The 24,479-nt window shown below is 47.9% G+C and overlaps 1 protein-coding gene across 1 annotated transcript; it reads right to left on the bottom strand.

Annotated features, from left to right (window-relative positions):
- Window positions 1-2,631: 2,631 nt before the first annotated feature.
- RAB17 (RAB17, member RAS oncogene family) lies at window positions 2,632-5,819 on the bottom strand. The gene is made up of 5 exons (XM_010193269.1): window positions 5,678-5,819; window positions 4,033-4,184; window positions 3,468-3,593; window positions 3,201-3,294; window positions 2,632-2,744 (listed from the first exon to the last, which is right to left on the bottom strand). The coding sequence occupies exons 1-5, from the start codon at window positions 5,817-5,819 to the stop codon at window positions 2,632-2,634; spliced, it is 627 nt and encodes a 208-aa protein (XP_010191571.1).
- Window positions 5,820-24,479: the final 18,660 nt, after the last annotated feature.

Here is a 24,479-nt window from a genome sequence, read left to right as displayed (position 1 = left end):
CTGACCCTGCCCATCGCCCACGGCCGCATCCACGAGCACTCCATGGAAATCAGGAGTAAGGAGAGCAGGAGTAAGGGAGCCCTCCAGCCAACACCCCACAGCTCCTTCTGCAACCCCAGACTCAGCTACATATGGGGGGACAGGGAGGGAGCAGAGGGCGAGGGGTCACGATGCAGAAGCAAAGGTTTACTTTGAAATAGACTTTGTAACAGCTTTTATACACCCCCAGCCCCTTTCCCACTCCACTAGGGTTCAGGCTGCCCAGAGAGGTTGTGGAGTCTCCTTCTCTGCAGACATTCAAAACCCGCCTGGCCGTGTTCCTGTGTGACCTGGTCTGGGTGATCCTGCTCTGGCAGGGGTTGGACTGGATGAGCTTTTGAGGTCCCTTCCAACTCCTGGCATTCTGTGACTGTCCCCCCCACCCATGGGTGCAATCCCCTGTCTGCCCTCCCATGTTCCCCCCCCATCACCCTCTGACAGTTCCTCGGTTTTTGCCTTGCAGATCCGGACATCGACCCCTCCTGGTACACGGGCCGTGGGATCAGGCCAGTGGGACGGTTCGGGCGGCAGCAAGCCCTGAGTGAAGGCACCCATCCTGTGGGGGGTGGCAGGTGGAGAGCCTGCGCCCCCCCACACCCGCACCCCCAGCCCCCCCAGGAGGAGCAGAGCCCCTGAGCTGAAGCTGACAATAAAAGCCCTTCTCCTCTCAGCCTCTTTGCTCTGAAACGCTGTGTGTGGGGGTCACACATTGTTGCAGGAGGTCACACAGCAGGGGATGGGACCCCAAAAAATGCTGGTCTTGCTGTAGTTTTGCAGCCTGTCCCAGCAGCACTTCCCTCTCTGCACAGCGCGGCACTTTTATCCCACACACACCCCAAAAATCCCACCCTAAAAATAAGCCACGGAGGTCCCACTTTCCCATGTGTATCCCCTGGGGTCCTCAGAGCATGCCAGCACCCATGGGTGCCCCTATCACCTTCATTTCCATGTTACCTGGGTCAGAAACAGCCACCTCATTTCCATGGCCCAGGTCAGAAACATCCGGGGAGCGGGTGGGACCCCATCCACTGTGCTGCATGTCCTCAAATGTCCCATCATGAGCTGTATACCCAAACCAGACCATTTTCTCCACTCTCCAGTTTGGGAGTGAGAGAGGCCACAGGGGAGGGTGACCCCCAGCCCTCAACATCCCTCCCTGCAACTTCTGGCCCAGCACTGGGAGGCTGTTTGGGGAGGGAAGGATTCTTTTCAAGAGGGGAAGGGATAGATGGAGGGGATGCATGGCAATTAGCACCCCCACCTCCCAGCTGCCCTAAGGAAGTGGATTTAAGGAGGAGGCAGCAGCTTCCTTTTCTTGCTGGGAAGGAGCTCCTGCCCTTCCCTGGGACAGCTCAGCTCTGGGGAAGCATTGCAGGTGAGTGTCCCTGACTGGTGTTGGGTGCCGGGGGTAGGGGAACATACAAGGTCTCTAGGGTGGGGACTGGGCTGGCAAACCCGGGCAAAGGGGACTGTGGTTCCCCTTCCCAACGCGGGGAGCATCTTCTAGGATGTCTGCTGCTTCGTGGCCAAGCTCAGCCTGGCCAGGCCTTGCCACTGGCATCGCTGTTAAGGGATGCCCCAAAAACCCAGTGGCTGCATTGCCCTGTGGACAGGATGAGCGGTGCTGCTCTTTGGCCGTGACCATGCTGGTGTAGCCATAGCTGTCCTGGAGAGGCCAGTGTCTCCCCTGAGCCCATCAACCCCCCGGGTTTGCTGTGCACCAGCATGCTTTTGAAAACAGCCCAGACGCTCTGGGGATGCAGGAGGTGAGAAAGCATCCTTCTTGGTAGGAGCAACAGCTCTTTCCTCCTTGCACCTTGGACAGGCTCCCGCTAGGGTGGTGCTGGCACAGCAACCAGTGAAGGCAGTAGCAGCAGCAGCTCCCACCTTCTCATCTTCCAGCCAAGGCATGTTCCCACAGTGTAAATCGTAATGTGGAAAGGGGAGGCCCTGCAAGGCACAGGGCACCATGAGACCCAGCATTTGCTTTGGCTCTGCTCTGCCCCAGACCTGGCTCTTACATCTGTGATAAATCAGCGATTTCTCACAGTCCCAGGCAATCAGGGTTCAAATGGGTCAGGCAAAGGGACCACTGGCTCTGGTCCCTGCTGCTTCCAGGCTTCCTGCAGGCTGACATCCAGTCAGGGGGAAAACTAACAAACAAAAATACCTACCCAAACCAAATAACACCTTCAAGGCAATATTAGCTTTATTTGCAGACTGGGTGTAAAGCCACAGGGATGCATCTGCTTCCAGAAAGTTAAATCCTCTCTTTTTGGATGGGAAAGGACACAGAGGAGCTGATGTGCATCTGAGGTGGAAGGGTGGTGGTAGCAGTGCCAGAGGGTCACACTCCTCTCTGGAAGCAAAAAGTTGGTGGAAGAAGCCCCCAGGCTGTACCTCTAGGAGGAAGCTTGTGTTAGCGGGTTGAACAGGCCCTGTGCCCCCAGGACAGGCTCTGACCTTGCTCTGAGGGGAAAGGTCATCAGGCTGAGCTGCCCCTGTGCTTCTGTGTTCCCCTGCTTTGTCATTGCTCCTCTTGGAGACCTTATCCAGTCAGCAGTGCAGCCTGAGGTCCAGAGCTGACCATCCTCAGAGCTGGCAGCACCTCGTCCTTGCCCTGCTCTCTCTCAGGTCAGCTGTTGACCCCCCACGTTGGGACAGGACAGATGTCTTCTCTTGTTCCCGCTTGAGGAGCTCTTGGGCTAGGAAGAGTCACAAGGTGAGAAAGGGCTCAGTTTTCCTGCCAGTGGGGTGGGATGTGATGGCTGTCCTGTCCTACCCCAGAGGAGCCACCAATACTGTCCCACAGTAACTCTACTAAACAGCTACGCTGGGGATACTGTTACATCTAGATTGGATACTAAAGCAAAAGAAAATTGTGGTTTTGGGAGAAGGCCTGAAATCTATCTGTGATGTGGAAGCATCCTAGGGTGGATCTGCCCTAAGAAGTGTGGCACATTTCACAGAAACCATGGACTCCTGCGGCTGTGACCGACTGCGGCACAGGCTGGACCAGCTGGTAAGATCTCAGTGGCAAGCATGAGCAATGAAAGGGAGTCAGCTTTGCAAGGGGGAAGGTATTTACAGCCCTGAGGCAGAGGTTTGGGGCCTGTGGTTTGCCTGCCTCTGCTCTCACCTAAAACCATCACACAACTCACCTATGGCCATAAAGATATCATCTACTTGGTGGCTGGATTTTGCAGATGTCTCCATGAACAGGAGGCCTTCGGTCCTTGCAAACTCTTGCCCTTCCTAGGTGGAGACAAGCAGAGTTATTCCCCCAGGCCCCTCTGGGGCTGCTTGTTCAGTTATGGTGGCACTTCATGGCAGGTCAATAACTGTATGGGAATTTGGAGGTGTCTGAAAGTCTTTTAAATTCTCTGCTTTGCTTGCTGGTGAGGGAATGAGGGGGCCTGGGAGCTCACCTCAGTGGCAACTTCTCTTTCAGCAGCAAGGTCTGTCTTGTTGCCCACCAAAGCAATGACGATTTCATCGGGAAGGAATTCCTTCTCCAGTTCCCTCAGCCACAGCTTTGCTCTGTTGAGTGTTTCCTGGAGAGATGGAGACAAAACCACTCAGTGATTTGGTTTCAATTTAATTCCTTTGTCTCAGGCATAGCAAAGCAAAGCTGGATGGGTGGCACCAAACCAAAAGGGGTGGAAGAGATGTGGTGAGGAAGATGTGATTGCACTCCCTCTCTCTCAGAGAAACAGGTCACGAGCCCTCAGATACCTTTAGGGACAAATCAGCCTTGAATAGGATGCAGCCCTTCTGCATGGCAGCAGAACTCGCTCCTGGGATGGTGGCATGGTCCTGTATGGGCAGGGACAGCCGCTGGCACGTCCCAGCTGGTACATTTATCTTTTCAGGCAGTGCTTGTGTGCCAGTTTCTGTCCTACAAACACCATCATGTGGACACCTCTGCCCTGCCAGTGCTGCTGCAGCATGGCACAGTTCTGGCACAGACAGGATCAGCATCCCCTGCCTTACCTTGTTAGCGATGTCGTAAACGAGGAGAGCGGCGCTGGCGCCCCGGTAGTAGAGGTGGCAGACGCTGTGGTACTTCTCCTGGCCTGCCGTGTCCCAGATCTCAAACTTGACAGTGGCTACCTCCAGGTTGAGTATCTGTGTGAAGAAGGAACCTGCAAGCAAGATGTAGGGTGCACATTCACTTGCAGCAAGAAAAGAGAGCTCAGGTCTTTGCCGTGAGGTCTAACCCACCTCAAGGGCCAGTAACAGTGCTCTAATGCACAAAATTGGGATGGGTTTCTCATAAGCACTGGTGCTGGTGATGGGATAGTGTGCCACAAGGCAGGGAAGCCTCTGGCAGGCTGGGAGCCCTTCCTGGCAGCAGATTTCATGGATGCACACCAGTTTTGATGTCAGATAGCTCCGAGCTTTGCAGAATAGCCCCCAGATAGACAGCCACCCCCACCTTGCTGGTGTGTCAGACCTGCAAGAACTGTTGAATAGGAACATCCACTGAGAAGGGCTCTCACTGGAGGGGAACCTCCACCCTTGCTCCCAGAGAACAGATGGCTGCTTTTGGACTACATCTCCACCAGCCAGTTTTGATGTCAGATAGCTCTGAGCTTTGCAGAATAGCCCCCAGATAGACAGCCACCCCCACCTTGCTGGTGTGTCAGACCTGCAAGAACTGTGAATAGGAACATCCACTGAGAAGGGTTCCCACTGGAGGGGAACCTCCGCCCTTGCTCCCAGGGAACAGATGGCTGCTTTTGGACCACATCTCTACCAGCCAGGTCTTCAAGCTCTGGGTGGGACCACAACCTCTGTGCCCGCTGCGTCGCCTTAGGGCAAAACCCAGGTATAGCACGTAAAATGAACATCTACTATGTCTAGGTGCTGTAGGAGGCTGTGCTGATGCGAATGTACAGTGGAGGCAGCTTGATCCCAGCAAGCATGTTGGCCCAAGGGAGGTTATAGAGGGAGCGGAGCTCTCAAGGCTCTCCAGATGGTTTTCATCAAAGCATGAGCATGGACATGGCCTGCCTTTGGCTGTGGGTTTTGAGTATAGCTTTTGCAGACAGGACACGCAGGGGCAGATGCTCTCCCCTTTGCCCATGGGGCAGAATGTAGGGTTTGCAGGCTGGCCAGGGCATGGGAGGTGTGCGCTCTCGTTTCTGCAGGCAGGCTGGAGGAACGAGGCAGTGCTGTGGGGTCCTGCCTGCACCCTGGCCCAAACCTCCCTGCTCCAGCAGGACACTGAGGCTGGGGCAGCTCACATACAGAGAGGAGACTCTCCTGGGGTGTCCGAACAGCTGTGAGGGCAGCACAGGACCAAGCATGCAGAGAATATAACCCATACAGTTTGGACTCCAGGTTCCACTCATTTTGCTGCTCATCTGCCTCCAAAAAGCAGCGCTAAGCCACACTTGTGCAATCTGGATGTGGCTTTGCTTACAGCCTGGTGAGGAGGTAAATGGGCTGCAGAGATCTGAAGGTGACAGCAATCAGGGAGGTCTGGCTCTGAGGCAAGTCTGCACTGCGTTCAAAAGCAGGTCTGTGCTACTGAGGATACACCAACCAGTTCTCCTGCATCCCTGCTGCAAGGAAGGGCATCAGGCCTGGTCTGTTGTCCAGAGCCATCAACCTATTGAAGCCATTCACTCACATCCCACAGTTGGCAGTGACTCTTTGAAGTCGTTTTTCACGTATCGGTAGGCCAGACTCGACTTTCCCACTGACGTGCTCCCCAGTAGAACCACCTTGTAGGTGTAGGTGGGACGAATTTCCTCCAGGGAGGTGCCTGGCATCGCTTTCTGTGTCTTGCCCTGCAAGTAAATGAACTCCATTCAGCAAGTCTCTGCAGTGATCCCAGGTCCATCAGCTGAGCCTTCTGCATCAATTCCTGACTGGTGGCAGCGGGGCAGGTAAGGTTTAACCTCAAAATAGACTAGAATAAAATCATTAATATCCTGTGACAAATTTAATACATCAAACCATCTTCCACTGTCAGTTATGACCAGAGGGTGGAGACCTTTAGGAAGAAATGTTATGCAAGAGGCCTTGTAGACAAGGAGATTGGATCAGGTGCATCTCCTTTAAAAAGGACATGCTGGAGAAAGTTAATGGCAGAGGGACATCCCTTATGGGTGTGCCTTGCTCTTAAGCACACCTCCATCACTGCAGTCCTGGTGAAAAGCTTAGGCTGATGTTCCACGTTTCTTGTGGGTCTTGGTTAGAAGTCATACCAGGAAAGCCAAGCTCAGGCATGGAGGTGATGCTGCTACCAGCTTGCTAAGGACACTGCCCAGGGCATGGCTGGGCACCTCAAGAGCTGATGGACTTTGTGGCAGCAGCACTTTGAGTCAGCATGTAGCTTGCCAGGGTGAAAAAGCAGGAGAGGACCTCACTCTGAGGTGACCCTGAGGTATCACTCAACCACAGGACAGTGGCATACAAAGCGATGGCACATACGCCTGCACTGTGGATTAAGAAACCCTGGGCAGCCCAAGTCCATGACGTTTCACGCCCTCATGACCATTGCACCACAGAGTGTTACTCCACTCGGGGTGGAGCTACGCTGTGCAGTGACCCAAGACAGTGGGGGAGCACAACCCAAAATAACGGTGGTCGTCTCAAACCTGACTTGAAGAGAGCCACTGCAGAACATTGACTGTACCCTGGGGAGATGGTGGTCGGCACGAGCCCTCCTGGTGGCACGTTTCCCCTTGTCCCAGCCTTGAGCTCAAGAAAGTGACACTGCCTCGCTGACAGCACAGGGTGGCAAATAACACTGCCTCTCAGTTAGCCAAAGCTTTGCCTTGGCTCCTCCTCGCAGAGCTCCTCCTCTAAAAACATTCAGCCCAAGTGGAGAGCTATGCATGAGACAGGGAGGGTCATGCAGATCTTGAAGATGAAGGGTCATGGGGTGTTGAACTGAGCAGGAAGAGGGCATGACCTTGCATACACTCATCCCACCTCACATGCAGCTGCAAAGGGGAAATATGCCACGAGCAAGCCTGTAACTGCTGTGTGCAGAGATGGGATGTGCCTCCTACATAGATCTGATCTTCTAACATTCAAAGGCAGCGGAAGAACCTTGTGAAGGATGCTGAAACATTCGTGTCCTGCTGCTGGTCCCTGCCTGTGTATCCTGACATTGCATGCCAGATGAGGAGCCTCCCATGCCAGGGTGAATGCTGCTGTGGTGGGTGCTTTTTGAAGAAAGTCCTGGTCAGTCAGAGAGCAGAGACCTGCGAGACTGATAATGAAGATTTGGTGCAATTACTCCAGTTTCTACCTGCATTTCACAGGAGTTTGGCATGCAGAACTTGCAGGTGAGCAAGAAGAAGTACCTTTATAAAGACACCTGACAGTGGTGCTAGAAATGCAGTTCCCAGCCCTGGAAGGTCTCTGCAGCTCCTTTGTCTGACAACAGCCTCTTGTTCCTGCATGCTGCTCTTCTCACGTCTCCTTCACTTTTCCCATCTTCCCCCTGCAATCTGGCAAGCTCCAGACCTTTAATTCTTCTCCCTTTCCAGAGTCGTTATCAAAGCAGGCGTTCCTCGGCACTAGCTGAACCCAGGTCTGTATCTGTACACATGGGTGTTTTTTCTGCTCAATGAAATGGGCTTCTATCCCCTTACATGCCAGAAAGCTTCTGTTAGTGTAACTCAGGTAAGTTTGATTTATCTCAATGCAAACTCAAAACTCTGAGGAAGTCACCAATGCTTCTGTGCAAAATGGCTTTAGCAAATTTTCCTACATCGGCTTTGAAAGGCTGAGTTGTAACTCAGCTTAGATGTTGGATTTGGGGAATTTTTAGTTTGATCCTGCTAAATAATAATTCAGCAATTTAGGGAGCAGCCTGTGGAACAGCTGAGGAGCAAGTTTTCTTCTTAAGCCTAGAGGCAACACTGAGGGGCAGAGAAAGACAAGCTTGCTCAGACTCAATATAAAGAGCCAGAGAGAACCCTAGACAAGCACTTCTCTTCAATGGACAGTAAAAATCTAGTTGGCAGATTTAGTCTCCAGATACAGCTAAATATTTTGTGACAGGTGTGCGTAGTAGCAGATATTTGGGTCGGGCTTGCCTGATCTTACACTTACCTAGACAGTGAGTACCAAAACAGCCACAATACAGATACTTTCTCCCTTCCTAATTGAGGATTAGGCATCGCTGCACCCAGGAAACTGTGTTCTTAGCCAGACACCCTCATTCCTCCATCTCAGTGTCTCCTCTCTCTTCTCCATGGGCGGTGGGTGGGTACATGGTGTGGAGGCAGGTCTGACCAGCGTTAACCAGCTTCCCCTATGGAGCCTGCTGGTTTAATGTATATCAATTTGAAGGTAACCTGTTTGCCAGGCATGACAGCAGCACCAGATCAGCAATATTGTACTTGAACCGCCTGCCCTCACTGTTTCCAAGAAGGAATCTGACAAATCTGTTTATGAGTGTGACTCAGTTGTTTGTAATTAGCAGGAAAGTGGACTTTATCTAAGGAGCACCATTTCAAAATCATATTTTATCGTCATAAACACTAGTAACAAAAAACAGAAACATGAGGTGGCAGAATAGATATTTGCACTGGAATGCAACAGCAAGGGCTTGGCTTTTGCTTTCAGTAAATTAGTATCTCTACAGTATTTTTAACCTGGAAAGGGGGGGATCCTGGTATATTTATTGTGAGGAGATAAGCCCTTTATTTCTAAGGGACACCAGTAAAACAGAAAAGACATGCATACCTTTGGGGATGGAGCTACTGAGGAGTGTTATTTAAGACTCTATTTAACTTCCAGGAAAATTAATGACATTTAATGATGTCTAACTGATGTCTAAGCTTTTCTAAACCACAAGCTCTAAGATGATCCTAAAACCATTTAAGACATTTCCCAAGTTTCCACAGCCCTAAAGAAAAACCACACATAATCAACTCCTCAGGAGGGAAAAAAACAAAGAGGATCCCAACACTACCTGTGTAAGTCTGCGGTATCTAGCCCTGCAATTTTTGGACACGATGTTCTTTCAGATTTAGATTATTCTCCACCCATCCACCCCCCACTCAGATATAGTGGTCATGCACCTACCTCCCATATTAACTTCTCTAGGATTCAGCTCAAAGCACTCTCTGCTTTTGGGACCCTCCTTCTACCTGCTAAAGCTCTTGCAGTGCTGATGTAGAAGCACGGCGCCTTGGAAAGCTCCTTTAAGCCAAAGGTTACCATGGGACACAAAACTCCCAGCTGCAAAGACTTAATGCATAAATGGTGTTAAATTTGCACAGTACTCATTTCTCAAGCAATCAGCCTTCCCCAAAGCTAAGGGGATCAGAATAAGGGTCACTAACTGTTCAGCTGGAGCAGGTTGGGGAATTAAGGCAGCAAGAAGGAGAGACTGCCCTGGGCTCTGGGTGAGACCAAGCATTCTAAGACCTTCACAGTGACTCCTTGGCTGCCTGAGAGGATGGGGGTTGAGCAGAGGGATTCCTAAGTCTTCCTAAAATCTCTTCCTTTAGGTAGGGAGCTGCAGAGGACAGTGCTGCCCTCCCTGGTAGATGTCCCTTTTGTAGCTGGGATGCAGGGCTGCTTCCCCGTGGAAGGATAGGAGTCCCTGGAGCTCGTCTGGGAAAGGCACCTCGGAGATAGCGGGTTGGGGCTGGGGCCCGCCCTGCGGGGAATCCCTTGGCAGAGAATGCCTTTACCTTCCCAAAGCCTTGCTTTCCTCCAGGCACTCTGGTCTGCGGCGTCAGGGGCAACAGCCCCGTCCGGCTGCCTGAGCCTCTCTGCGCTGGGAGCAGACAAAAACGAAACCAGCCCGCAGCTCCCAGGGAGCGGTGTCAAAGGTGAGAGGCGACCGGAGAGCAGTGAACCTTAGACCCGCCGGTGAACCAGGCAAGGCGGGACCGTGGAGCTGCCGTCATGGTGAGCGGAGCTGGTGGCTATGCCCCCTGCACTCACTCCTTTCATCACACCCTCCGTCTGTCCATCCTGCTTCCTGCACTGGGGTTCGGCGGTGGGTGGATGGATGAATGGGTGGGCGGGTTTTTCCCCACGCCTTGGGGTCCAAGGCCAGCCCAGCTATGAGGTCCATGTGGAGCAAAAGCAGCCGGCACCTCACCACGGGGATTTGAGTACTAGGAAGGGCTGGGTGCGAGGCCAGATGGAGCCACAACGTGTGAGGGATCTGGCCTTCTCTGGGTTTTTATAATACGTTGCTGACGCACATTAGACTTGGCTTTGGTCACGTGCCAAGGTAAGGACTGAGATAACTTGGACCCGGGACTGCCAAAGCTATTTATTCGCAGGAGCCTGGCTGATTTACCAGCTGCTGGGAGGCAGCACCCACTTCTCTTGCAAAGGACTTCAGACAAGCTAGGGTGGTGCAAAGCAAGCAAAAACTGAGTGCTTGAGATTCTACTGCCTTTTAATTAAAGTAATAGCTAGTTACCACAGGCAGCTGGGGATTGGTGCTTTGGAGAAGGCTGCTTTTGTTAGAGCTCTGGTATCTTGAGAGAGGAATCACAGCATGTTAATGTACTGTGATAACAGGTCTGGAGTGAGAACAAGAAGATACGATAATTAAAAAATCTAAATGAAGATAGTTTTTGTATACCTGCCACTCATCTCTTGATAGTCACTGTCTTTCTTTCACTAACAGCTCCTAAAGTTTTTTTGGGAATGAAACAGACTTTACAAAATCCAGCCTTAATAGTTATAGGGCACTGGGTGAAAAGTAAGAGGCCTACTAGCAAGCTTAAAAGCAAGTTTTGAAGTGAAGAGCATGTCTTGTGACTTCCAAGGCCTGACTGCTGTGGGTCCATTACTTCCCATTTCCATGATGAAACACCATGTACAGATGCCAGAAAGCTGCACAGATGTCATACAGGACAAGTGTCCCCACCAAGTTGAATCACCATGAGAAGTTTTGGCCTGTGTATTTCCCTTCATTTGAGAGTGTGTTTAAGCCCGTGTACTGTCGCAGCTGGCTTACTGTACCCATGTATGCCTCCAACCTGGGAGCAGATCTTATCCTGCAGCTTTTTAGAGGAAAGAAAAGCATTGCCTTCCCAGGTTCCTTCCCATCAGCTCTGCAGAGGCTAGAACAGGATTTGGGGATCCTTTGAAGATATTCCTAACAACCCTATGAAAACCCAAACTGTCTGAGGCTAGTATAGCTTTTGCAGCACAGAAGGAGTTTAGGTGCTCTCATCCCTCTCCCATAACTTGTTTCACAAGGCTGTGCTATGAAATGAGCTAATTTATAGCCTAATTTTCTTCCAGGGCTTCAGGTAGATCAGTTCCTCAGCGGGAATCTCCATGGGAACAGTGGCATTGACAGGAGGGGTAGAAAGGTATTTCAGGGTTTGGGAAGGGCTAGGGGCTGGGATTACTGCAGCAAGTCTGCTCCCATTTACCCACTGTTTTGAACCTACAAGCTCTGGTAACCGTGCATCTAAACTAAGCATCTAATTCTTGGTAGAAAACAAGGCACTCAGTCTTGGCTGGAAGGCTTTGAAGCCTTATGAAAGGATTGCTTTGTAGCTGCTAAGAGAAACTTCATTTCCAATTTGCTTTGCTGCAATAAGCACCCGTCTCATGCTCTGTTATTTTCATACCAGTCTCATCTGCCTGAGCAGATGTTACATCTCAGATGCCTTTGTTAAGGGCTTTTATAAAAGGCGATGGTGTAAATAAGATCCTTGCACAAAGTGCTGTGGCCTGGCTGGTGTAAATGCCCCTGAGCCCTCTGGAGCCCAAGGAAGTGTGCCCCTTGCTGGGCCATCTGCCTCCTGGACAGACCTTTCTCCGGCTCCTTGCTAGCCAGACCCCACTAGAGGGCACAGCTCATCCACTATTTAAGACAACGGGGATGTCTGCTGCCGTGTCTCATTTCTGAACTGGGAAACCAAATAGACACCAGTCAGTGAGGGTGATGGAGGAGATGGACTGAGGTCTTCTGCCAGAACTGCATCTGGACAGACAGCCCTTTCTTAGGTGGGCTCTGTTCTCCAAACAACCGGGACGTGAACCTTTGTGATAAATGCTGATGCTGTGTCAGGAAGTCAGAGCTTTTCCATACAACCTTGGTCTTCTTGCCTGCTTCTTGAGCAGCGAATATCTTGCTTTCCTGGGTGCTCAGGATCAGACCTCCTTCAGCAGTGAGTGACTTGCAAATAAAGATTGTGGCTGCATTGAAACTGGACCAGTAGAGCACCCAGAGTGACCTGTACAAAGCTAGGGATGCACCTTGCTCAGCTGTGCTTGCGCAGTGAATGGATCCTTACCCGAAATAAACTTTACCAGTAGAAACTGGGCACTGGTTGTTTTTTTGAGGTTAGGGATTGCATTGAACTTTTTTGCTTGCCCAATGTAATGATGCCACAAGAATTTGAAGGATAAAGCTGGCTGCAGGGGTGGTATGGATCAAATACTCCAGCCCAGCAATGCATGATCTGAGTACCTGGAACGCCCTTGTAGACGTTCCCACTCTTCTCCACCTCAACCTTTTTCTTTCATTTGTAACTGTGAAGAAAATGGTGATATTTCAGTAGTGAACAGGAATACCAGAACAGGTCAAAATAAAACTCCTACAGTAAACATGCAAGAATAATTCCAGTAATCTCGTATTTCTGAATCTTCCTGCCGTGTAACACTGGGCTGCTTCTCATTCCCTTATTATCAGAGTAAAAGGAGACACGAGGACAGGGATATTTCTGGAGCAGTTTGGGAGGTCCTGGAAGGAGCTTTTTCAGTGATTGTGTAGCACTTGGTTCCACCTGACTCTGATTGCTGTGTGGAAGCACTAGTTTATCAATATGAGCACTGTATAAATCATCCCTGGCTTAAGGAAGAGTGATTGGGTGGAAAAGGCATCATAGCATGGTAATAGGGGCAATACCCTGGGTTGAAAAAGAAGAATAAAACGTGAGCTTTGTCATTTGTCTGCCCATGGCGGGGAGTTATTTTGTCTCCCCTGACTTGTTTCTCCTGTCCCTCTTGGTTTGTTCACTGGGTTTATGCGTGTTCCCCAGCATGCTCTGTGCAGGCAGCCCAGTGCAGGGGGTCCGTCCTCCGTCGAGGCTCCCATGCTGCTGAACCAACACTAAGACCTTGTATTGCTCAGAAATTGTTAACTGCTTAGCCCCACTTTTAGTGTTTTTGGACTCCTGGGTTTCCTGAGTGCCCTGAAGTTGTTCTCAATGGGTCAGTTTTCATCTGAAACACTCCCATTTCTTCTTGTTTAGCACATTTAGAGAGTACAGCTGCCGTCTCAGCAGCCCTGTCCAGCTGAGCACTGTTTGTGCCACTTGCTTGGACACCTTCAGGCTCTTGTTTTCTGCTCGGATTGCAGTGACACTGCACCATTTAATATGGGGACTGGTGGCTGAGATCTCATTCCGGAATTTGGCTTGCCTGACAAAAAGCAGGTATCAGAGTGTGTTTCAGCTGCCTGGATTATACCATGAGCACTGCTGACAGCGTTGCCTCTTGCTCTCCAACTGGACAAAGAAAATGTCTGAAAGCTCAAGTGGCTTTTTCTTTTTTCCTCTTTTTTTTTTTATTAAATGTGTTATTTACACTGGAAGAGTTTTGTGAAACTTTTCTGCCCTAAACCACAGAGCTGGAATTTGCTAGAGCTACTTTAAAGTTACACCTGTACGCATCAGTTGCACAGCTGCCACATCAGGGATAGGGCAGCATGAGCTCAGAAGATATGGTAGCCTGCAAATTCTTCTTTGCTTTTTCAGAAAGCCTCATATCTATAATGTATGTGCATATGTATGCAGGCATTTTAGAAAGTAAGGGGTGTGTATTTGATAGCATCTGAATCTTGCTCTTGTCCTGTGCCATGCTCTGGTGGCTTTAGGCTGCGCTGAAAGCCCACAGTGGCCATGGGCCACTGCTGACCTAATGTAAACCCTCTGCTGCTGCAAACTGCTCTATATATAGGCTCTGATGGGCTGTCTCTGTATTGCCAAGCTTTCCAAGAGCATCGTCCGTCGTCTTGATGCTGTTGCAAAGCCAACGCTGTGTCTATTGTGAGCTCTGGCTTGCTGGACAGAAGTGAGGTTATGGTCAGATTTAGACAGCTGGTGATGGGCGTACAGAGACCAGAATTAATGGTTCATAGAAATGTGGCTTTTGTTATGACCTTGCCTAAGTGATTTTGTTTCCTGGATCAGTTGTAGGACAGACAACTTGTGTCTGCACTGCCAGCTTCAAAGGAACCAGTTACTTGTGTGTGACTATATATAGTATGGCTTGCTTTTGGGATATAACTATTTTGGTTTAGTTGGTATTGCTATAAATGAGCTCACTGATCGGTGCCACCTGTGGTCCTGATCCTCCTCTTGCAAAGCAGTTCTCCTTTGAGCAGGGCTCCGAAATGCCGAGTGTTGGTCTGGGAAGCCCCCAGCACACTGAGAGAGGTGGGGATGCTGCCTCTTGCTAAGCAAGCCGGCCTGGCCCTTGTCAGCAGCCAGCAGCAAGCCTCAGAAATAGGCTGAGGCTCTTCTGTTTTTTGAAAGTCTGATTATTTTGAGAAGTATCTAAAACCACGGTAAGCAAAGTGAATTCAAAATACTTGGTCCACCAAGACATCACTACAAACTATGTTCTCTAAAGTGTTCGCTGTACCTGTGCTGTTAAACAGTAGTTCCTTCTTTGCATTACAGTTCTCCTAGAAGATACGGCTAAGAAGTTAACCAGAGAGGCCTGGCTTGGAATGCAAATGCTTTTTCTAAGCATCCTGGCCTTTGTCTTTTCTCCTTTTCTGTGCTTGCAGTTATGTCATTAACTGATGCAAGGTTAATCTGCCGAAGCTCGAAGACCAATGGTAGCCAGAAGACCCAGGGTAGCCCACAGGCACAGTTTGTCACCACTGCAATGACGCATTAAAAGATCATTTTGCCAGTTTTGAGAGGAGGAAGGGCTGTGTCTTGCTCATGAAAAAAGATTGGGCTCCTCATTGTTGCAGTGGTAGAGTTAAGGATTTTTTTGAGGACTGGTGGAGCTGTAATGATGAACAGATCATTTACACTGAGGTTTAAAACTGAGCCTGCCATGAACTGCTTCAGGCTTCTAAAATGCTAGTCTTTCTGTATTAATTATTAACATCACTAAAACACTCCAGAGATTGGCTTGGAAACATTAAACAAACTTAATATTAATAGCTCCCAGATGATAAGTGATGGTGAACATTAGCATGTGTTAAAGACCGAGGAGGGAAAATAACTACTGACTACAATAAACATTTAAAGTATAGTGGGATTAAATTACAAAAAGAATACAAGTGTGAGCCACAAGAAAGGCTTTCCTGTAGCATTGCCTGCTGCCTGTTGGAAGAGACAGGTAATGTAGTTTACACCTTTGAAATTGCACTTGGCAGGTCACAATAAATAGCTTTGAAGCGCAGGGATGTGCTGAGGTGGGAAAGGTTTGCCATACACCTCCTTCCTCTTGAAAGGAGGCATGCATGCTTTGGCAAGAGACTGTTGCAAGCAGCTGCCTACCCACACAGGTTACCTACTAGCTACAATCCCTAGCAATTTACAGGGAATTTCTCAGAACTTCAGAGTTGCTATGAATAGACTCTGCTGAGGGTGCTGGAGATGGGGTGGAAAGAGAGATGAAAAGTAGTGCTCTCTTTTAGTGAGTAGAGTGGTTCTTGCTCTATGTCTGATAAGTAAATTCCAGCTTTTGTGAAAGGTACATGTAGCTTTCTCTGGTAAAAATACATGCATAGAACATTTTGCTTATCTCAAACTTCATGTTCTTTTTGACTCAGCAGGGCTTGGCCAGGAGAACCCCACCCCATGAGTCCAGCCCATCTTGCCAAGAGAGCTGAGATGCAGAGGCCTTTGGCTCTAGCTTGGGTACCTGACTTCAAAGGGAGAGCTGGCACCTGAAGAGTGTGGAAATGAAGGAAACAGTCCTGTGAAACAAAATACATCATCTAAAAAGGTGCAGATTTTGCAGCATTTTATATGATTAAAGCACTTAAGTGCTCTCTTCCACGTGCATGGTCTAGTGCCTACCATGAGCTCCCTGTGCTGCTTTTTTGCCAGTGGGGATATCACATTTGGGATGGACCTTGACCTCTCTGATAAGATTGGTGGCAACTGGCCAGCTGGCTTAAGCTATTAGTCTGGGGCCAGCGCACACTTTCAGAGTGATCACACATGTTCCCTTAGGAAACTAGGCTAAAAATGGCTGTGGGCGGTACCTTTCTACGCGAAAGGCTGTAGAGGAACTTGCTGACAGCCAAAAGTTGCTCCCAGCTCAGTAATCTCCCCCAGAAGCGTTTCATCTGTCTGTGTTTGTGAGACAGTTGTAATGAATGCAACTGAAAATGGTTTGCCAGTGCTTGGAAAGGGAAATATTTAAGTAACGCTGTCTAGCACAGACTTGGAAAGCTTGTGTGGGTGTGAATATTATTCCCCCACCCAGCTTTTGGATGTAGAGTACAGATATGTTCATAGGACATTTTAGGATGGGTTCTGCCTCTCCATGCTTTATACTGGGCCAGTGGCCACATCGTAGTCCTGCTTTTTCAGGTCACATCTAAACATTTACCTGGCTTTCTGCTGGTTCTCAGTCTCCTGGACTGGGTGTTACAGGGATGGTTTGTAAAGGCACAAGAATAGAAATTATTTCATCTGTATGAGCCTCAGTAACCTTGTTTAACACCAGCCACTGCTGGAAGAGTAGTAATGCAGTCATTCTGTTACACAGAGGTGAAATGAGTCATTGGTTGCCAATAAACTAGGAAGGAATTAAGATGCCTTGGGGGGACACACACGACACACTATTATCTGCTGTTACCTAGAAAAACTCCTTTTATAATTGAAAAATGTATTAACAATTATTTTGGGAATTTCTAATTAGTTGAGTTGAGCAACTAATGTGCTCAGGATGTTTCAGAAACTTAAAGTAGTAACTGCCCTGAAAGAGGCCACCGCAGGGAAGTGTCTTTCCTGCCTTTCCCCTCTGCCACCACAGCTACAAGGTCAGGGAGGATGAAAACTTCTGTAGAAATTGAGGTTGGGCAACAAAGGCAATGTCTCCCTGGGGAGATGCCTCCTTCTAACCGTGCCCAGCCCTACAGGGCTTAAGGCTGGAAACCCTGCAATAAGTGGCTCTATATTGAGTAGCTGTCCTTAGAGAAGCACACAGCAAGGAAAGGCAGAAGGCAAAAGAAAGGCAGAGCAGAGACTTGTGGCTGAGGTCGTTCTGTTCCTGCCTCTGGCATCTATTTCCAGCCCAGTCCTTGACAGGCTATTCAACCAGCTATAGAAGTTGGTGGTTTGTAGATGCAAGCACACATTTTGCTTTCTGTCCAGTTTGGGATATTCAAGGCTTTATTTATTCATTTATTTGTTTTTACATGCAGCTGAAGCAAAAAGGTTCTGTGGCAACTCATGCTGTTTGGGCGGAAAAAATATTTTTCTAATTGTTTCTACAATCACAGAAACGGAGGGAAAACTAAACACTGGAGAATTTGACAACACTTGCCTGATTGTTTTGGCTCTTTGTTGATGGAGAACAGAAGAGCCAGATCCTTCACATTCCTACAGGGAAGGATCAGAAGGGTTTCAGTGCCATAATAATTAATACTGCAGAAAAGCCTCCAGGGTAACTGGTGCAGGGCTGGGATGGGATGCAGGACTAGGAGGTGAATTGGCTTGGTGCAGAGCAAGGCAGAGGGCAGGGAAAGGGCACTGGGCAGATGAGTCAGTCCCACATGCCATTTGTCAGTCACTGTGCAGGGAAAAACAGGAATCTGATGGATGCCAGAAAAATGTGTTATGACTTAAAATCAGATGCACCAACTCTAACATGCTGTAACATCTGACATGTTTTGTCTCCATTTCCTCTAATGTTTTGTTACCAGTATTTTCTTACACTTCCCAGTTTAGGCAAACTTCTTTATTTCAGGAAACTATAATGACCTGCCTTCCTGCCCTACTAGTGATTATCACAGCTGGAATCCGAAATCCTTTAGCACCAGCATTGTTTATTTTAGGTAAACCAGGAATTATTAGCTGACGCTGCTGGTTTGCTGCTGTTCTGTGTAGGTGCATGACTGGAGAGGTGATAGGAGATTGGTGGTGATGCCCAGCTTCAGTTCATAAAGCAGAGCCATGGGACAGCAGACACAGGTGCTCTTCTGTCTGATGTTAAGTGGTTGGAACCATTTCCTGAGAGGAGACATGGCGATTTTTCATTTTGCTATAAAATAGGTGAGTGGAAAAATACCTCGATGCTAACAAGCGTGAGAGGTGGTTAGAAGCAGAGCATGGTTAAGTTCTGCTGTGCTTGAGAAAAGGGATGTTTTGCCTCTGATTTGTGCGTTGGATGAATCTGGATGAATTTCCACAGAGACAACAAATGGCACCTCCTTCACCCTCTTCTGCTCCAGCTGAGAGAATTAAACTGTGATGTGGTTTCACATGAGCTTTTCCAAAATTATCTTCATATGCCATTTTGCAGAACAGTATGACTAATTACTGCAAGCACTTGGTCTGCTGCAAACAATTGGTTGTTTTTAGACCATGTGTTGTGGCTATGTTTTACTGCAGTCCAAAACAACTGGAGTTTTTCTTAAGAAAACCTGGAGGGCCTGATTGGAAAATGTGGCTCAGCTGAACTGCAACATTAAGGACAGGAGTGGACGGGGCCACGTAGCATGGAGCAGACAAACCTACAAATAAGTAGGCAGCGTCAAGCCCTTGTAGCAAGGCTCCATGATTCCTTGCTCTTGTGTCTATGCACTGTCAGCAGGGCAAGGACACCAGCACAACGACAGGAGGAATGCTTTGATATATTAATCCCAAAGTGATGCAGAGCCAGTTCCTCAGCTGCTTGAGGTGATGTAATGCATTGTTTTCACCAAAGACATCCTGATTTTGTCTGGCTGAAGGACTAACTCTAATTCAGGCTATTTTTCTTAGACAGATGTAGAGGCTGTATTCCCAAATTAAATTTGTATATTGCTTTCCAGTCAGGCTGTGGGAAGAAAAGGTGGGGAGTATGCAGGTCTTGTCACTGTAATACCTAAACGTCCCACAGTCTAGAATGGGTTTTACCATAGAACTTCAGGTAGGAAATAAGGAGTGTTTTTAGGCTAGGTGAAAGAGGTGTATGATATATTTTCTTCTGAAAATAGCCCAGGGCTCTCTTAAAACTTAGCTTTTTTTTTTTTTTACATGGCAAGAAGGGAAGCCAAAAGAGGAGAAACAGATTTTGCAGCTCACTGCAGTGCTGTGGCAGGCTAGGAATAGCAGACAGGAGCATAGATAGCAAAAGACAGACCATAACAGGGCGTCTTTGTGAGCCAGGCATGGCAACTGGGTGCTATTCAGCAGCCTAGGATAGGTCTGGCTCCCTGCAACTACAGCTGCTGTGAAGCTGGCTTCACTTTACTTCACACTGAAACACTGAGCCGTGGCATGTCTGCTGCTAATTAGATTAGGTCCACAGAGGCTGCACTGAGCAAGTTTCTGGTTTTAGCCCAAAATGGGCAGTTTTCAGTGAGTTCAGTGACAGTTTGCAAATAGCAGGTAAGTTCCCTGCTTGGCACTGTAATGGAGAGCTTGCACGTCTTGGTCTAGGTGAAGGCTGGCTTACATCCTCCAAACAGGAGCATCGGTGGGGGCAGAACAACCTCTCTGGGGCTGCTGCAGTGTCAGCTGTGATGGATATTCATGTCCAAAATTTAGTGGCAGGGCGAAGAGCCCATGGTGTTTGGGTTAGTTATCATTAAGGCAGACAGACTCTCAGTATGATGCTTACCACAGACTTAACATACTTCACCTCAGCTACCCAAAACCTGCTTTTGGATGCATGTCCAGAACTTTGGCAAGAAACCTCTGATTTCCAGACTACAATTATATAGGGCCAGTTTAGCTGTATGCTTTTGTGTTAACTTGGCTCTAAGCTTTACATAGCATCATCCCCATCCCTTTTCTCTGAAGCAGTTTACAGAAAAGAGACACAGTTGTTCTGCCTTTGGCTACACAAGCCGACCCCTTCTTATCTCAGAAAAGGTCCTCCTGCTGCTTCTCCTAGGAACTTTTCTCTCTAGAGCTAAGAAGTCTAAGTTCTTCTTAATGTGGATAAGCAGACTTGCAGGCACCATTTTAGGTAAGGTCTTGAGGATGGTTGTACAGTGCTATAGGTATTTGCATTGGTAGTCCCTTATCTGAAGTGCTCTAACATTAAATGTGGTTCTTTTGTGTTTGTGTTGTGATGGTGGCACACAACCAACATGTGACCAGTTTATAACCCCAGAACTTCCTCCTCTTCCCTCATTTACAGTGGATGAGATCATGAATTTAGTCCTTAACATGATATTTGCTGTCTGCTTGATTTCATTCCACTTGTTTCTCAAGTCCTTAACATCTTCCAATTTTTTAACAACTTTATCCTCCTTTATTGGTGATGCTTCATAACAGTGTGTCATCGATGTATTTCATTAGCGCTGTCCTACGTGTGTCAGGGTGCTAATGACAATATTGAATGAAATCAATCCCAAGGTTAACCTTTGAAAAACTCCTTCTAGAGAAAGATTCTTCCTCAAAAGTCTTGAAAGGGATCCAATTCTGAGACCTCAAGATCCCCAAAGTGACATCTTCAGTGACCTATGAAAAATTTACAGATTAAAAACTATCTCTCACGACATGCCAAGGTGACTGGAGGAGGCCAATAAGTCATTGAGGGGTTTTGGCAAGATGAAGACAACAAATTTTTCCTTTTCAGGAAAAAAACACATCTTTGGTATAGCAAGTAAGTTGCTGTTGGTAAAAAGGGAACGACATAATTGTCTGCTGCTATTATGGCTTTTTTTTTTCTTTTTTCCAGTTCTCTGAAAGCTTGGCTTGGAAGCCCACCACTTTATGGACTGTATTCTCCTTGGCCAACCCAAGCTCATCGATCTCTTTTCTGGACCACCTGGGAAGACAGTTACCAGTTATGGCTTTGCTGTGTAAGTACAAGCCCCAGGCTAGACACGACAAAGCTAAGCAAGGTTCCCAGCATGCCAGAGCTCTGCTGATGCAAATAGCAGCTCTGCTGACTTGAAGAGATGAAGCAACAGTAATGAATCTCATCCGGACAAAAATCTGCATGGACACTGCCAGTCTCCTGAGCCCTGCCTTGACACTGCTCAAATGTGGCAACAACATCTGAAAGTTTTTCCCAGGAGGTCGGATTTGCTGAAAAGGATCATCTCGGGTTCCTTAGGCGGTGCAATAAAGTACAAGCCCTTTACTTGCACCATTGTTTTTTTCCCTGCAGTATTTCAGTGCCAGCACATACTTGTCTATGATGTAATTTTTTTTCCATTAATAAATCCACAGACCCTGCTGGATACCGCTGCTGTTATGTTTGCAAAATGTTACGATGTTCGTGGAGCTCTGCTCGTTTCACATATCTTGACAATATGAAATATTTGCCTCCTAAGTGAAGATTTCCCAAGGTATTTAAAGTGTTGCACTCTCCTTGGATTAATGGACATCTTGTTAAAGCTGTCACACTTCATTTCTGGTTTGGCAGATGCCGCAATCTTACGGTGTAGCAGAGAGGTGCCCCTCTGTTTTCTTTTAATGCTGAAGGCTAGCCACTGGATTCCCTTATCCCAGAGCTTTCTGCTAATAGAGATGTAATCACATTTTGCTGCACAGAGCATAAAAACATTCATTTTATTGTGTAAAAGCAGTCTGTTAAGTACACCAGCAGCAGCAGTTTTAAAAGCTGATTGCTTGTTCTGACTCTCAAGGATGAAGTTTTACACGATGGCTTGGTTTAAGAGCAGTACAGAGGGAAAACTGTGTCTTTGGGGCGTGCTCTGCATAAATGGCCTCCTTGTACACAGGATATTAGAGAATGAGCTACGCATTACACACTTAAAATAGAGCCCTTTGAAACTGGCATGGGATACTCGGTCTTGTCCGAGTATCATTAATCACAGTTACGGCTCTCAGATAAAACGAGCCTCGACTTTATGTTTCTTGTTAAAAAAAGAAATGTACATTTCAGTATTTAATTTTCAGCTGCACTCACTGTGCTTCATAGCGTAGCCAAAACTAATGTGTTTGAATCGTTATTTCATATTTATTTGGACAAATTCTGTATGTGTATTATTTTTACAAGATGGCTTATTTTGACTGTATTAAAAGAAAATTACTATACGTGTCTGGAATGCAAGAAAAAAGGAGGATTTCTTACACTGCAGCGCATGTTCAGTGTGTGATTTAAAATCCGATTGCAGTCACTCAGTGGCTGCTTCTCTTCTAATTCTTCTTTTTGTTTGTTGTTGGGTTTTTTTTTAAATTTCCCTTCCTTCCCTCCTTCCTTTCCTCTTGTCAGAGCCCTCTCAATAGAAGGTTTTTGGACATAAACCTGTCTAGCACAAGCTTCGGTTTGCCTGTAAAGCCTCTGTAAGGCTTTCAGCCAGAAAGGCAAACAGCACTAATGCAAATCTTACTGCACAACTGAACTGGGAATTCCTTGCATGGATACAGTGATGCAGCTGCACAGGTGGCTGAAATCCCTGGGTAACACGGACCTAAAAATAAGGCACTGCCCTACCTCTTTAGCCAGAATTCCTCAAAGGACAGGAGCAAATGCTCAGGGAACAAGTTACACATAACCTGAAAGAGTGATCATGTTAAGCCAGGTCCTGGCGAGGTGAGGTTGGAGCTGAGGTAGCTGAAGCCTGCGGGATATCTGGGAAAGGCAGACACAGCAAGGCTTTGCCTCTGTAGCAGGGTTAGAGCTCACTTTTAAGGCCTCTGTGCTGCTTTGCAGAGCAGGTGCTTTTTTTTTCTACTTGCATAGGGTCAGAGTGAGCTCGACACCAAATCTCAGGATGTGACGTGCTCGGTTCTAATGCCCAAGTAAGGTGAGGATCTCATCTATCTGCTTCTGCTGACAAAATAATCATTTGGTTCTTGTAAAGATAAACAGTCCCAGATGTAAGAAGTGGTATCAATGCAATGCTGCTACCCAGGCTTCAGAAGAGCCATGGTTCCCTAAACAACTATAATGTGAGTGGTGAGTGCACGCACAGCCCAAATGCTGTCTAAATAAAGTGACAGTATTTGGCTGCTCTAAGAAAGTTGTGGACATTGAAGGAGAGGGTGGGCTTTGAGTTCCCTCTTGAAAGCGGTGCTAAACAGGAGAAAACTGTCAAAAACGGAGGAATTCCTGTTCAGGCTGCAGATCCCAGGGCTGAGAAGAGGGGACCTGCCTGACAAGGTGGCTGGTCAGGAGGACTTTGTTAGGAGCTCTCAATTACTTCATCTACTCTAAGTCAATGGTCCCACCTCAAAGGTCCAGACAATCTCTTTTGATGCAATCTCTCTTTCTGTGTGCAGTGCTGGGTGCTGGCAGACACTGGGCTGTGGAGGAGTGGAGGGCAATTGCATGGAGGCAATCGCTTCAGCACAGGCACCAGCTATAAATAGGCACCTTGATGTCACTCATGTAAAAACCAACACGTGAGAATTAGTTTCTGAAGAACAAGTACTAGCCTGGGACTAATGGAGGGCATTTATACTCTCATGGGAAAAGAGATTCTGCTAAAACTTGGGATTTTTTTTTTGTTTCCTGAAACAGCCACCAATTGCTTTATGCTCTGATACATGCCCCGATGGGAAGGAATGAGATATTAAACTGCTTGATACAGTTTTGAATTTGAGGATGACAAATCTCAGTTGTTGTACATGAGAACTGCCAGATAAAACATTGTGCTGACCAGAGTGGGCAGGCATTGCCTTTTACCTTTATCAAGTTTGAATCAACAGTAAAATGAAGTTGTAACAATTAAATGTGGCTTGCTACTATTTGTCAGTAAAGGGGTGAATTTTGCTGCCCTTTTTCTGCCACACATCTGCCTAAGGCATTTGGAGTCCTGAACTTGAGAGATTTATAATTCATGTTTAAGGAATAATTGTAAGAATTGAGGTGCAAGGGCTGACAGGAATCCCGGAGAATGCATGTTCCTTGTCATTGTGAATTAATTATTGATGTATTTGACACTAGAATTAATCACGTCAGCTTATACTCAACACGGAAATTAATGGCTGAAGGGATCCCATGGGGCTACAAGGCCGGGTGAGAGTTCAGGGCACAAGGAGATGCGTTTCTGGCCCGCTCCCCAAGTATTTGTAGCAGAGAAACCCCCCAGGTTCACAGCTTGTAAGGCTTCCTCGGTTTCAGGGAATTTTTCTTCAGCTTTGCCAACAAGAGGCCTCGGGAAGAGGGTTATTGGGGGGCTAGGACAGCCAGGGGCTGTGCTCGGCCAGGGGCGCGGGTGCCGCGGGGAAGGGGTCCCCAGGGGGGGCTATTGCGGAAACGGGTGCAAGGAGAGCCCAAGAGCAAACCCGTCCCTCCCGCTTCCCGCTTTCGAGGGGTTGGTGAGGGGTGTGAGGCATCTCCTGGTCCATCCCCTCAGGGCGGGGGGCGGC

Source organism: Mesitornis unicolor, unplaced genomic scaffold, assembly GCF_000695765.1.
Source record: "Mesitornis unicolor isolate BGI_N332 unplaced genomic scaffold, ASM69576v1 scaffold3841, whole genome shotgun sequence".
Taxonomy (NCBI): domain Eukaryota; kingdom Metazoa; phylum Chordata; class Aves; order Mesitornithiformes; family Mesitornithidae; genus Mesitornis; species Mesitornis unicolor.
Note: the sequence above shows the minus strand (reverse complement) of the source record. Positions and strands in the feature narration are given on the sequence as shown.

Bases quoted from the DNA above. Each gene is read 5' to 3' on its own strand.
- RAB17 (XM_010193269.1), bottom strand. From the start codon at position 5,819: ATGCCAGGCACCTCCCTGGAGGAAATTCGTCCCACCTACACCTACAAG. The intron at 4,185-5,677 runs GTGAGTGAATGG...TCTTGCTTGCAG, and splicing joins GTCACTGCCAACTGTGGGAT to GTTCCTTCTTCACACAGATA. The intron at 3,594-4,032 runs GTAAGGCAGGGG...CCATCTCTCCAG, and splicing joins TTTACGACATCGCTAACAAG to GAAACACTCAACAGAGCAAA.